Raw genomic sequence first — 13519 nt, 5'->3', positions numbered from 1 at the left:
AAACAGACCAATGTTCTCCAAGACAACTCTTGATCACACTCAGTGAAACCCAAAGGCAAGAAGGATGCAACCATGAACACGGAATTTATGACAGGTGACAGGTTTCTACATTTCTAAAGTAAAGAAGTCTTAGGCTGTATCTCTCCACATATTAACACACTGAAAACATTTTGAATCATTATGGATCAGTAAAAACAGTATTTTTATATTTGTCGGGGAAATTTTTGCTATTTACAAACTATAATTCATATTGCTGCTTGGAAGAATCACTTCATTCCTTCTGAAAGAAACACTGGGTACCTTTCATGTGCTAGGCACAGTTCTAGGTGCTGTAGACACAGCAGTAAATGCAACAAATTAAAACACTCCTGTCCTCATGGAACTTGCATTGCATTGGGAGGAAGGGCGAAGCAGAGATAGTTAACAAATTAAGTGGAATGTCAATAAGTAGAGAAAAATAAAAGACAAGTGTACAGTGAATGTTGGGCCAGGGCAGGGGGGTTGTTGCGATTTTTAGAAAGAGGTCAGGGAAGGCCCCAGTGAAGCGACACTGAGTAAGGACATAAAGGAGTTGAGAGAATGAGCCACACTGATAGTCGGGGAAAGACTATTCCCTACAAAAGTCCTGGGGTAGATGTGCCCACTATGTTCAAAGAACTGCAGGAGGCATGTGGTTGGTTCAGAGAAGCAGAGGGGAAAGAATAAGAAGATGAGGTTAGAGAAGCAGCAGGGTGTCACCATAAGGACTTGAGATTTATTTGGAGTGAGATGAAGAACAGCTCTGATTTGAGGGCTTTGAGCAGTGGAAGGACATAACAAGTTAGGTTTTAAATGTATTGGTCTACTCAAGAAGTTTCTGCAGAAGGATAAGGACAGATCTGGGGAGATGTTTAGGAAGCAGATGTAATAACCCAGATAAGAGGAGTGGTGACCTGGAGCAGGGTATCAGCACTGAACTTCCTTGGTTCAGTTAACTTTTTTAAGTTAACAGTACCTCAGGCTAAAGGCAGATAACAAGTCAACTCATCTCTACTAAGGCCTTAGCACAGGCTGTCTTACAGTTACCTGTTTTCCCATATTCCAATAAGCTATACAGTTCCTCATCCACTGTGTAAAATCCTACCCTCTTGGAAAAAAAAACAGGGACTTGGTAAACTATCAGGGACTCACTAGGCAAGCACTAATGAATGACCACTTTAGGGTAGTACAGAAGCAGTTTCTGCCTTGGACTTCTAACATCTGTTTTAATGTCAATATTCCTTTGTTTAAAATTAAAGCCAAGCTCAGTTCCCATTCTTACCAGGTACGTCATAAGGAGGTAGTTTAAGCACAAAGATTCCCCCCGAAGCAGACGGGAGAGCAAACAGAGCCTCCCCATCATTGCTAAGCCAGGCTGCAGATGTGGTGGAATTAGGAGAGAGTCCAGGTGCTGCTGGAATTAACTGATAGTTGTATGGATCCCTGAAATCAAATTTTCCGATGTCGGTGAATACTGACTGCATCTGACTTTCAATTACCAACTCCTGTGGAGTGATTATAAAGAAAAATCTGTTAAACCAAAATAATGAGCTGTATTTTGCTCAGTTCCTCTCAACTGCTACAAAAGTTTTTAAAGCAAAAAAATTGTTGAGCTTAAAAAGAAAGCTTTTTTTTTTTTTTTTTGTCTTTGTAGGGCCGCACCCCTGGCATACCCAAGTTCCCAGGCTAGGGATAGAATTGGAGCTGTAGCTGTTGACCTAAGCCACAGCCACGTGGGATCCAAGGGATCCAAGCGGTGTCTGCGACCTACACCAAAGCTCACCACAACACCAGATCCTTAACCCACTGAGCGAGGCCAAGGATGGAACCCTCGTTCTGCGTGGCTACTAGTCAGATTCATTTTCTGTTGAGCCACAATGGGAACTCCAAGAAAGCTATTCTTTTTAATGAAAACTGTTTTTTCAACTTAAAAGGGACCCGATTATTTTATTTTTTAATTAATTATTTTTTCATTTGTGCCTACCCCGAGGCATACGGATTTCCCAGGCCAGGGATCATATCCAAGCCAGTCTCAACCAATGGCAGATTCCCAGCTCACTGTAATGGGTTGGGGATCAAACCCACGTCCCAGTGCTCCCAAGATGCTGCCAATCCTGATGCACCACAGTGGAAACTCCTGTCTGATTATTTTAAATAGTAACTATGAAAGGATACTTGGTTAGTGCTAGCAAGGAATCCAAGTTTCTTTCAATTCCAAAGGATACTGCTCTAGGAGTTCCCATAGTGGCTCAGGTTATGAGCTCGACTAGTATCCACGAGGATAAGGGTTTGATCCCTGGCCTGGCTCAGTGGGTTAAGGATCTGGCTTTGCTGTGAGCTACAGTGTAGGTCACAGATGTGGCTGTTCAGATCCCGCTGCCTAGGCCAGCAGCTACAGCTCTGACTCGACCCCTAGCCTGGGAACTTCCACATGCCGTAGATGCAGCCCTAAAAAGCAAATAAAAATAAAAAATAAAATAAAATAAATAAGTAGGAGTTCCCATCGTGGTGCAGTGGAAACAAATCCAACTAGGAGCTGAGGTTATGGGTTTGATCCCTGGCCTTGCTCAGTGGTTTAAGGTTCTGGCGTTGCCATGAGCTGTGGTGTAGGTGACAGATGCAGCTCAGATCTGGCATTGCTGTGGCTGTTGCGTTGTCCAGCAGCTGTAGCTCTGATTCAACTCCTAGCCTGGGAATCTCCATATGCTGTGGGTGTGGCCCTAAAAAGACAAGACCAAAAATAAATAAATAAAATAAAATAAAACAAAGGACACTGCTCTAGCACTAAATTTGTGACCATCAGAGTTAACTCGGAAATAGAAGACATTCTACTTAACCAACTTACACTCCTATACATCCGGGAAGGGTGTGGCAAAAGTAACCTGTGCACTGTTTGATTGGTTAATATCAAGAGTATCACGTGATTCTGAGTCTCAGCGACATGAACCCCTCCGGGTAAGAGGCTGCAATTTTGGAATTTGAGGCGAACTGCATTATTTAACAGATTTACGTCCAGTGACTCTTCTACCAGCTCCAGTGTATCTCCAGAGGTCTTCCTATTAAAAAAAGAAAAAAAAAAAAGAAATTTTAAACATTTGTTTAAAAAATTTATGCTTTTCTTTCTGATTATTGCATTGATATGTTTTGCAATAGTTTCCAGGGGAACTCTCCCAACTTAGAAACTACTGGAGTTCCCGTAGTGGCACAGTGGTTAACGAATCCGACTAGGAACCATGAGGTTGAGGGTTCGATCCCTGCCCTTGCTCAGTGGGTTAATGATCCGGCGTTGCCGTGAGCTGTGGTGTAGGTTGCAGATGCGGCTCAGATCCTGCGTTGCTGTGGCTCTGGTGTAGGCCAGTGGCTACAGCTCCGATTGCACCCCTAGCCTGGGAACTCCACATGCTGCGAGAGCGGCCCAAGAAAATGTCAAAAAGACAAAAATAAAATAAAAATTAAAAAAAAAAAAAAACTACTGAACAAACTCAGACCAATTTTGACATTCCAAACCATCAAACTATATAGTACACAAAACACAGCATTATACAAAATTCAAATTATATGATTCCCTGTTAAACAGAGCCATTTCCAAACTTGATAGATCTTTCTTTTTTGTCTTTTTTAGGGTAGCACCCATAGTAAATGGAGGTTCCCAGGCTAAGGTTCTCATTGGAGCTACAGCTGCTGGCCTACACCACACAGCAACACCAGATCCAAGGTGTGTCTACAACCTACACTGCAGCTCATGGCAATGGTGGATCCCCAACCCACTGAGCGAGGCCAGGGATTGAACCTGTGTCCTTATGGATACTAGTCAGATTCATTTCCACTGAGCCACAATGGGAACCCCATGATAAACTACTTTTTAAGAACTAATTAAACTGTAATGAAAATTCACCCACACACTCTCATTACTTACAGTATAATGTGGCCTCCATGTATTGTCAAACAACAGTGACCTTAATATAAGTGGGCATTTCCCCTTCTATAGCTTCTTCCCGATAGGATGCAGGGCAGACTCTTCTTCGGGCACAACTCTGCCATGTGGTGGCTTTGGAATCATAGAAAGCACCATGCTGGGCAGACCCTAACTTCCCATCACCTCATCTACCATACGACCTGAATTCATTTTCTCGGTGATCTCCTTCAATATGACAGCTTTTTTTTTTTTCTTCTCCAATTTCTATGGCCAAACCCTTGGTATGTGGAAATTCCTGGGCCAGGGACTGAATTCGAGCTGCAGCTGGATTCACAGCTGTGGCAACCGTGGATTCTTTAACCCACTCTGCCAGGCCAGGGATTGAACCCATGTACCCACAGCTACTGGAGCCGCTGCAGTCAGATTCTTAACCCACTGAGCCACAGCGGGAATTCCAGAACACCAGCTTTAAATGCCATCTAATGCCAATGATTCCTCAAACTAAACCTGCCAAAACAGAATTCCTAGACACAGCAAACCCGGGGGGAGGGGAGTATGAAGTACCTGCTTCATCTGCATTCTTTTCCAACTTTCTAATAGCATCTCTATACCTTCCATTTGTTTTTTATATTCTCTCCCCCCACCCCTTTTTTAGGGCTGTACCTGTGGCATATGGAAGTTCCTGAGCTAGGGGTCAAATTGGAGCTACAGCTGCCGACCTACACCACAATCACAGTAATTCCAGATCTGAGCTGCATCTGCAACCTACCCCGGAACCTTAACCCTCTGAGTGGTCAGGGATCAAACCCACATCCTCCTGGATATCAGTTGGGTTCTTAACCCACTGAGCCACAACAGGAACTCCTATACCTTCCATTTGTTTAAGCCAAAAACCTGGGGCTCACCCTTGCATCTTCTCTTTCTATATACCCTACATCTGATCCAACAGTAAATTCTAACAAATTCTCCTTTAAAAACATATCCACAATCAGAACATTTCTCACTGCTTCTACCAATACCAACCCCAGTCTAAGCCACCATCATTTTTTGTCTGGATTGTGACACCAACCTCCAATTGGTCTCCCGCTCCCGTCTTTACCTGCTACACTGTTCTCAACACAGCAGCCAAGCAACCTTTTAAAAACACAATTTAGGAGTTCCCATTGTGGCTCATGGGTTAAGAATCTAACACAGGCTCTGTGAGGATGCAGATTCGATCCCTGACCTTGTTCAGTGGGATAAAGATCCGGCATTGTCACAAGCTGTGGTTCAGATCCAGTGGCTGTGGATGGATGTGGCTGTGGCATATGCTGGTGGTTTCAGCTCTGATCTGACCCCTAGCCTAAGAACTTCCCTATGATGTTGGTGTGGCTATAAAAAGAAAAAGAAAAAAATTACAGCTTATACCATGCCATTTCTGTATTTAAAAACCTCCGACCTCACTCAGAGTAAAAGTCAAAAACCTTAAAATAGCTGACAAAGCCCTAATCCGGCCCTTGGCAGCCTTATTCCTCTAACATTTATTCACTCAGCTGCAGTCTTATAGCTCCTTACCATTCTCTGAAAACAACACATAAGCTCCTGTCTCAGAATTTTTGCACTTTTTGTACCTTTTTCTTGGAAAGTTCTACCTAAAATTCTCATCCTGCAGATATTCTTACTTTCTCTGCTCAAATGTCAACTTATCACTGGCTCTTGCCTGAATACCCTACATGAAACACTAAACATAATAATTCCCTTTTTCTTCCCTTGCTTCCCTGTTCTCTATTCGACTTATCCCCTGACAAACTATATTGGGTTTTTTTTTCTTTTCGTCTTTTTTAGGGCAGTTTGGGGTCTAACCAGAGCTGTAGTCACTGGCCTACACCACAGCCACATGGGATCCGAGCTGCATCTGAGACTTACACCACAGCTCATGGCAACGTCCGGATCCTTAAGCCACTGAATGAGGCCAGGGATCAAACCCACAACCTCATGGTTCCTAGTCGGATTTGTTTCTGCTGTGCCATGATGGTAACTCTTATATTGGGTTTTTTGGTTTTTGTTGTTGATTGCCTGCCCCTCCACCAGAGGAGGAACTGTCTGCTTTGTTTCCTGCTATGTCCCCAGTCCTAAACATTGACTGGAACATACCAGGCACTCGAAAATATTTCTTAAGTAAATGAGCTTTGTATCTCTAACACAGGTCTTTCTTCTAAGCCTGAAAATTTCAATGATTTCTGGACATTGTCAAACAGCTACTACACAGATACTTCAATAGTATGTCTAAAAGAATTATTATTATTATTTTTTTTTTGGTCTTTTTGTTATTTCTTGGGCCGCTCCCACTGCATATGGAGGTTCCCAGGCTAGGGGTGCAATTGGAGCTGTAGCCACCGGCCTACGCCAGAGCCACAGCAACGTGGGATCCGAGCCGCGTCTGTAACCTACACCACAGCTCACGGCAACGCCGGATCGTTAACCCACTGAGCAAGGGCAGGGACCGAACCCGCAACCTCATGGTTCCTAGTCGGATTCGTTAACCACTGTGCCACGACGGGAACTCCTAAAAGAATTATTTACATCTCTCCCAAACCCATATTCCATATGTCAGTATCTGGTTAGTCATATGGGAAACCAGGGAGTTGTCCTTGCTCCCTTTTTCCCTCACCATTCTGTACCCCATATTCAGTCCACTACCAGGTCCTAATGAAGCTACTTTCTTTTTTTTTTTTTTTTTTTTTGTCTTTTTGCTATTTCTTTGGGCCGCTCCCGCGGCATATGGAGGTTCCCAGGCTAGGGGTCGAATCGGAGCTGTAGTCCCCGGCATACACCAGAGCCACAGCAACGCAGGATCCGAGCCGCGTCTGCAACCTACACCACAGCTCACGGCAACGCTGGATCGTTAACCCACTGAGCAAGGGCAGGGACCGAACCCTCAACCTCATGGTTCCTAGTCGGATTCGTTAACCACTGCACCACGACGGGAACTCCTGAAGCTACTTTCTAAGTGTATCTTTTTTTTTTTCTTTTGGCTGCGCCCAAGGCATGTGGATGTTCCCGAGCCAGGGAATGAACCCACACCACAGCAGTGACAACTGCTGGATACTTAACCTGCTAAGCCACATGGGAACCCGGGGGCCTGTCAGGAACTCCACGTGTATCTTGAGTCCATCTAATTCTCTTTCCCTAGCCAATCCCACAACCAGCATATCTTACTTGGTTCACCATGAAAGCAAATTCTTCTTTCATACTGTACCCATCCAATCCAAGTCTACTTTCCACAAAGTAGACTGATTATTTTAAAGTGTGACTTTGACCATGTTAGTAACACTTTAAGACTCTCCAATGACTGCTCAATGTACTTAGGATAAAAATCCCAAATCCCTGAAAAGGACCTGAGGGTTCTTCTTGATCGGAGTCCTGCTTACCTCCCTAGTCTCAGCATCACTCATATCACTTTCCATTTTGCCCAATGCACTTATGCCGCACAGAGCTTCAGTCAGTTCTTCAAATTTGTCAAGTTCTTTCCACCTTGTGGACTCTCCATTTGGTGATCCCACTTGCTAAACTGCTCTCTCTCCCAACTCCATGCCTAGCTAACCTTTCCTCCTTCAGATGAAATGTGACTTACTTCAGGCCTTCCCAGACACGCCAATTACATCTGATTTTCCCATTAGCTTCTCATACTTTTCCTCTGAGGGAAGTATGAAAAACTTCATTTACATACTTATGTGGGGTCATTAGCTTAATGGCGTTTTGGGGGTCACACCTGAGGCATGTAGAAGATCCCCGGCCAGGGAAAGAATCTGTGTCACAGCAGCAACTTGGGCTGTTGCAGTGACAATGCCAGATCCTTAACCTGTCGCACCACAAGGGAACTCCAGCTTAATGTCTTTTTCCTTCTCAAAACTGCCCCATGAAAGATGTGTCCACATCTATTCTTACACTACTATATCTTGCAGGATGAAAATGGAGACTGTTTTTGTTCATCCCTGCACTCCTAGAACACCTAGCAGTGCTTGACATGTAAAAACTCAAGACTAATTTGTAGAATGAAGGAAGCTTAAAGCACTATAAAAATATAACGGCTTCATGCTTAGAACTGATCTTTGGGGCTTTACCCTCGAAGCTACATTTCTTCTTTTTAGTGCTGCCAGGGAGGGCACCTCTTCCAGAACTCTGTGCCTGCTTAATTTTCCACTGACTCAGATATCAATAGGAAACAGTCTTTCTCTTTTCCTGTCTATAACCACTTCGGAGAATAAACGACACCTTGGGAACAGTCACGAAAATTCAGCCGCCGAACAAAACGCCCTTTCGGGAGATTTGACAAACACAGCACTTACCAATGAATGAACCTGTTTCTGGTGACGGAGAACAACTTGCCACTTTCCACGTAGTAGAAGCCTCCCGCGCTCTCACTGTATTTCACAGCTCCGGCCACTGCATTTGCAGTTCCTGCAAAAGAAGAGTGGTCACCCTTGCACACGTGGTTCTCAGGGGATGACACGGACTGAGGGCGCTGAGAAAGCAGAGGGTGACAGACTGAAAATCCATGCAAAAAGGGGAAAAAAAGAGAAAGAAGTAGAACACTAATGAAGCTCTGAATCCGGGGCTGGAGGCATGTGGGCTCAGGAGGATGAACTGGAGGACAGAGATTTAGGGATCCACGGGAAGATCCCGAGGGCAGGAGCTGCATCGAGCCCTACTGGATGCTTCCGTACCAATGTCGCAAACTGCGAATTCCCGAAAGTGCCTTGGCCTTTCGCGCTCAGCTCCGCTGAGCTCTACGAAGCTCCGTTCCATGGCTCCCGCCGCCGCCATCTTCCCGCCGCCGCCGCCGCGAGGCCTGACGGGACACCAGCCCAGCCGGGCGGCTGTCGTCACTTCCGGGGGCGGAGCAAGCACAGATGCGGACAGGTGAAGAAACCCGGAAAGGTCTAGGGCCTGTCCGACCCACCGTTGTGAGGCTTCCACCGAGCTGGCCGGAGACAGGGTGGGCAAGGAGGAAGCCAGATGAGAGGAGGCAGGGGGAGCTTGCAGGATCTACCTGCAGGAACCTTTGCGTGTCCGGCGAGGAAGCCCCAAGGGGCGGTGCCATTTTCCCGGCGGCCTCAGGGAAGGGGGCGGAGCCGGGTTTGTTTCCATTTTAAAAACTCCGGCGCGGGCAGCGGCTGGGCAGAGCCTCCAGGGAGGGGCGAGGTCCTAGGAGGCCACGCAGATGGGCGCCATCTACTGGATTTCGAGCTTTTGATCGCCTCTCCTTGCTTCCCCGTGTTACTCAGTGAATCTCCGCCTGGTCTCCTTTTCTTCACCTTTCAGCGACGTGGGTTGGGGGCGGAGTGAAGGGCAGAGTGGCCTTTTGTGTTGGGTTTTTTCGAGAGACTGTATTCGTGTGTTCTTGTATAATGAAGCATAATGTGTTTAATTAAACATTGATGCAGTTACCTGCTTGAAGCCCCTAAATGCTACTCACTTGCATACGTGAAAGAAATTTCCTTTATCTTCCATTTGTGATCTGTTTGGAAGGTCTTGTGCTTTACCTGCATTTAGGGCAGAGTAGATGCTGGATTTGGAGGAAAATGCCAGTCTTCAAGGGGAAAGTTAGTCTAAATCTCATGTATCAACATGACAGATTAAAGACGACCACAAATTCTTTGACTTTTTCCCATCAGGAGGTGGGTCTTTGTCCCTTCCTCTGGAATCTGGGAGGGCTCTGTAACTGCTGTAACTCATTGAACACAGCAGAAGTGACTCTGTGCCAGATTAGCCTTTTAATTTTTTTTTTTTTTTTGGGTCTTTTGTCCTTTTTAGGGCCGTACCCACGGCACATGCAGGTTCCCAGGCAAGGGGTCCAATCGGAGCTGTAGCCGCCAGCCTATGCCACCGCCACAGCAACACCAGATCCGAGCCGCCTCTGCGACACCACAGCTCATGGGAACGCCAGATCCTCAACCCACTGAGCGAGGCCAGGGACCTAACCGGAAACCACATGGTTCCTGCTCATATTTGCTTCCGCTGCACCAGGACAGAAACTCCCAGACTAGCCTTAACAGAGTCTGTTTCTCTCTTGGAGTGCTAACTAGGAGGGAAGCCATCTAATAAATTCAGCTATCCTGGGGTTGCCATCCTGGAGGAATCATGGGGAGAGACCACATGGAAGGGCTCTCAAGTTACTTAAAGTGAGAGATGTCTGGTGAGAGAGTCAAAAGTCACTAAGTTTGGGGTAATTTGTTAGCCAGCAATAGATATCAGGAACATTCTCTTGTCTTTCCTTTACATTCATACTTTTCCTCAACAGTCTTCCACATTTCATTCTTAGATAATGGAAACAACTCCAGTTGATCTTATTTTGCTGTTGTTCTCCCTGCCTCTCCATTTTACAAATACACTCTAACTGTTCCTAAACACCACTTACATTTTGTTTCTTCTTGTTTCACAAAATACTATATGCTGGGTGGCTTAAACAGCTAACACGTACTGCACACAGTTTTGGAGCCTGGGAAGTCCAAAATCAAGAGACCAGCAGATTCAGCGTCAGGTGAGAGTCAGCTTCCTGATTTATAGACAGCCATCTCTTGTGCCGTGTCCTTAAATTGTGGGGATTTTTTTTGTTGTTGGTTTGTTTTTGCTTTTTTATGGTTGCACCTGTGGCATATGGAAGTTCCCAAGTTAGCGGTCCAATTGGAGCTGCAGCTGCTGGCCTACGCCACAGCCGCAACAGTGCCACATCCAAGCTGCATCTGCGACCTGCACCACAGCTCATGGGATAAAGTGGGTCCTTAAACCCACTGAGCAAGGTCAGGGATTGAACCTGCACTCTCATGGGTACTAGTCAGACTCTTAACCCACTGAGCCATGATGGAAACTCCCTGTAGGGTCTTTTTTTAATAGGGCACCAATCCCTTTTTCGTGAGGGCTCCACCCTCACAATTGAATCCCTTGGGATGGTAATTTATAATAAGAACATTATATTTGGTCTTTGTCCCTCTTCCTGTCACAGAGAACCTGAAACTCTTGTAATTCCCTTAGTGATAAGAGGATGACTATCCTATGTTATGTTAATGAAGTCATTTTTGGAAAGTTTCTAGGTAACCTGAGGTTGGGGGCGGGGGCAGTGATTGCCAGGGGAAACAACCACTTGATTAGAGGTTTGGAACTTTTAGCCCTACCACCCCAACCTTTGGAGATTAAGTTCAGTTAACAGTGGCCAATAATTTAATCAGTCTTGCCTCTGTAATGAAGCCTCCAAAAAGCCAGAAGGATGGGGTTGAAAGCTTCCAAGTTGATGAACCAGAATACATCTATGTGCCAGGCCCTAAACTCCATGGAATAGAAGCTCCTGCATTTGGAAACTTGCCTTACGTATCTTTTCATCTAGCTATTCATTGTATTCTTTAATTCCTTTTCTGATAAATTGGTAATCCAAAAAAATAACCTGGTTTCTTGAGTTCTGCGAGCTGCTCTAGCAAATTTACCAAACCCGAGGAGAGCATTGTGGGAACCTCTGATTTATAGCCAATCAGAAGCAAAGGTGAACACCTGGACTTGTGATTGGCATCTGAAGTGGGGGCAGTCCTGTGGGTCAGCCCTTAACCCACACAATCTGAAGTCAGAATTGAATTAAACTTGTGGAACGCCCGGTCACTATCCATGGGGAATTGAGTTAGCTACTTGTTAGTGCAGAACAAACCCACACACGGGACCTCCTCAAAGCCCCACCTTCAAATACCATCATATTAAGTTCAACAGTTTCATCTGGGGAGAGTGGGTAAACATTCAGTCTATAGCACTTCTTAAAAACTTTCAGGGACTCCTGGTGCCCTGATTTTCAAAGTCTTTGTCCCTAATTAACTTTTCTTCTTTTAATTTCTGCAGCTTCTTGAAGGAGAAGCCCTTTTTTGGTCCCCACTATATACTGCTGTCTTCATACAGCGGGAGTCCTAACCTGAATCCAAGTGAGAGTCAGTCCTGTCTGAGCACATCTGTCAAACTGGTGCTGATGGACATGCCAGGAGACTGAACAGAGTATGGGGAAACATTTTGCCTGAGGGGAGAAAGCACCTATTACAATCTGATGCCCTGAGACTGAGCTGTAGGTGGAGGGATCATTCTAAGTATAGCGAGATTTATCTCCCTGTCCTCTCACACTGGAGTTGACTCTGGAGCCTATGGATGCAGAAAAGGAACTATATTGGAAAAGAGGCAAGTTCTATGAGACAGCAAGGGCCCAAAAGTGCTGCCCTGAGATTGCTCTCACCGAGCATGCAGGAGAAGGCGAGAGCCAGCACTCCCTCCTACCCCCTGTGCACATGACCCCAGCCTGTTTAAAGGCTCTCACATGGAGTTCCCGTCGTAGCGCAGTGGTTAACGAATCCGACTAGGAACCATGAAGTTGCGGGTTCGGTCCCTGCCCTTGCTCAGTGGATTAACGATCCGGCGTTGCCATGAGCTGTGGTGTAGGTTGCAGACGCGGCTCGGATCCCGCAGCGTTGCTGTGGCTCTGGCGTAGGCCGGTGGCTACAGCTCTGATTCGACCCCTAGCCTGGGAACCTCCATATGCCACGGGAGCAGCCCCAAAGAAATAGCAAAAAGACCAATAAATAAATAAATAAATAAAGGCTCTCGCATGAAGCCTGAATATCAGAGGGATGTCAGGAATTGGTGTTCAGTAGAGCAGGGGTGGCCTTTCAAGGAGCCTGGAGCCTGGCGGACACAGTTGGTGGAGTTCCTTACACTACTTAGAAATGGATTGTTTCATAAGCAGATTATTTCATGAACACAGACACCCCTGGATAATCCCAGAAATGTTTGAGGGACTCTTTAGCAGGGACTGAGAACCTGTCTGAGTAGGTGGGGACAGAAGTAAGCCGAATTTGTTCACGTTTTTAATATAACTGTGCTTTTACTCATGGGTTGGGGAAATTTGGGTTTTACATATTGAGCTATTTCACATGTGTGAGATCATCCCCCTTTTGGAGGTCTATGTGCTTTATTGATTCTTTTTCTTTCTTTCTTTTTTTTTTTTTTTTTTGGCTTTTTAGGGCCGCACTTGCAGCATATGGAGGTTCCCAGGCTTGGGGTCGAATCAGAGCCTCAGCTGCTGGCCTATGCCACAGCCACAGCAATGGGCTGCATCTTCTGAGCTGCATTTTCGACCTACACTGCACCTTGTGGCAACGCTGGATCCTTTAACCCACTAAGCGAGGTGAGGGTCCAGACCTGCATCCTCATGGGTACTAGTTGGGTTCTTAACCTGCTGAGCCCCAACAGGAACTTCATGAACGAGTTTTCTATTGCAGCTATAACAAATTACCACCCATTTAGTGGCTTAAACAATACTGTGTTATCTCACACGGGTCTCCTGAGGCTAATGTCATGGTGTCTGTAAGCCTGTATTCCTCTGGAGACGGTAAAGGAGAACTTCTTTCCTTGTCTCTTCCAGCTTCTAGAGGCCAACACATTCCTTGGCTAACAGCCCTTTTCTTTCATCTTCAAAGCCAGCAGTGGAGTTCCTGTTGTGGCTCAGTGGTTAATGAATCCGACTAGGAACCATGGGGTTGCGGGTTTGATCCCTGGCCTTGTCCACTGGATTGAGGATCC

At 45.8% G+C, this 13519-nt stretch overlaps 1 protein-coding gene across 1 annotated transcript in view; it reads right to left on the bottom strand.

Moving 5' to 3' along the window:
- NUP160 (nucleoporin 160) overlaps positions 1 to 9398 on the bottom strand; it is a 51512-nt gene extending 42114 nt beyond the window's left edge. The window contains exons 1-5 of the mRNA XM_021085052.1: positions 9393 to 9398; positions 8641 to 8962; positions 8263 to 8374; positions 2864 to 3074; positions 1301 to 1523 (exon numbers count right to left, since the gene is read on the bottom strand). Coding sequence (XP_020940711.1) covers positions 1301 to 1523; positions 2864 to 3074; positions 8263 to 8374; positions 8641 to 8962; positions 9393 to 9398 — 874 coding nt within the window. The remainder of the gene's footprint in view (positions 1 to 1300; positions 1524 to 2863; positions 3075 to 8262; positions 8375 to 8640; positions 8963 to 9392) is intronic.

The sequence above is a fragment of the Sus scrofa genome, chromosome 2, assembly GCF_000003025.6.
Source record: "Sus scrofa isolate TJ Tabasco breed Duroc chromosome 2, Sscrofa11.1, whole genome shotgun sequence".
Lineage (NCBI taxonomy): Eukaryota > Metazoa > Chordata > Mammalia > Artiodactyla > Suidae > Sus > Sus scrofa.
The sequence above is the reverse complement of the archived record's forward strand: the minus strand, read 5'-3'. Positions and strand labels throughout refer to the sequence as shown.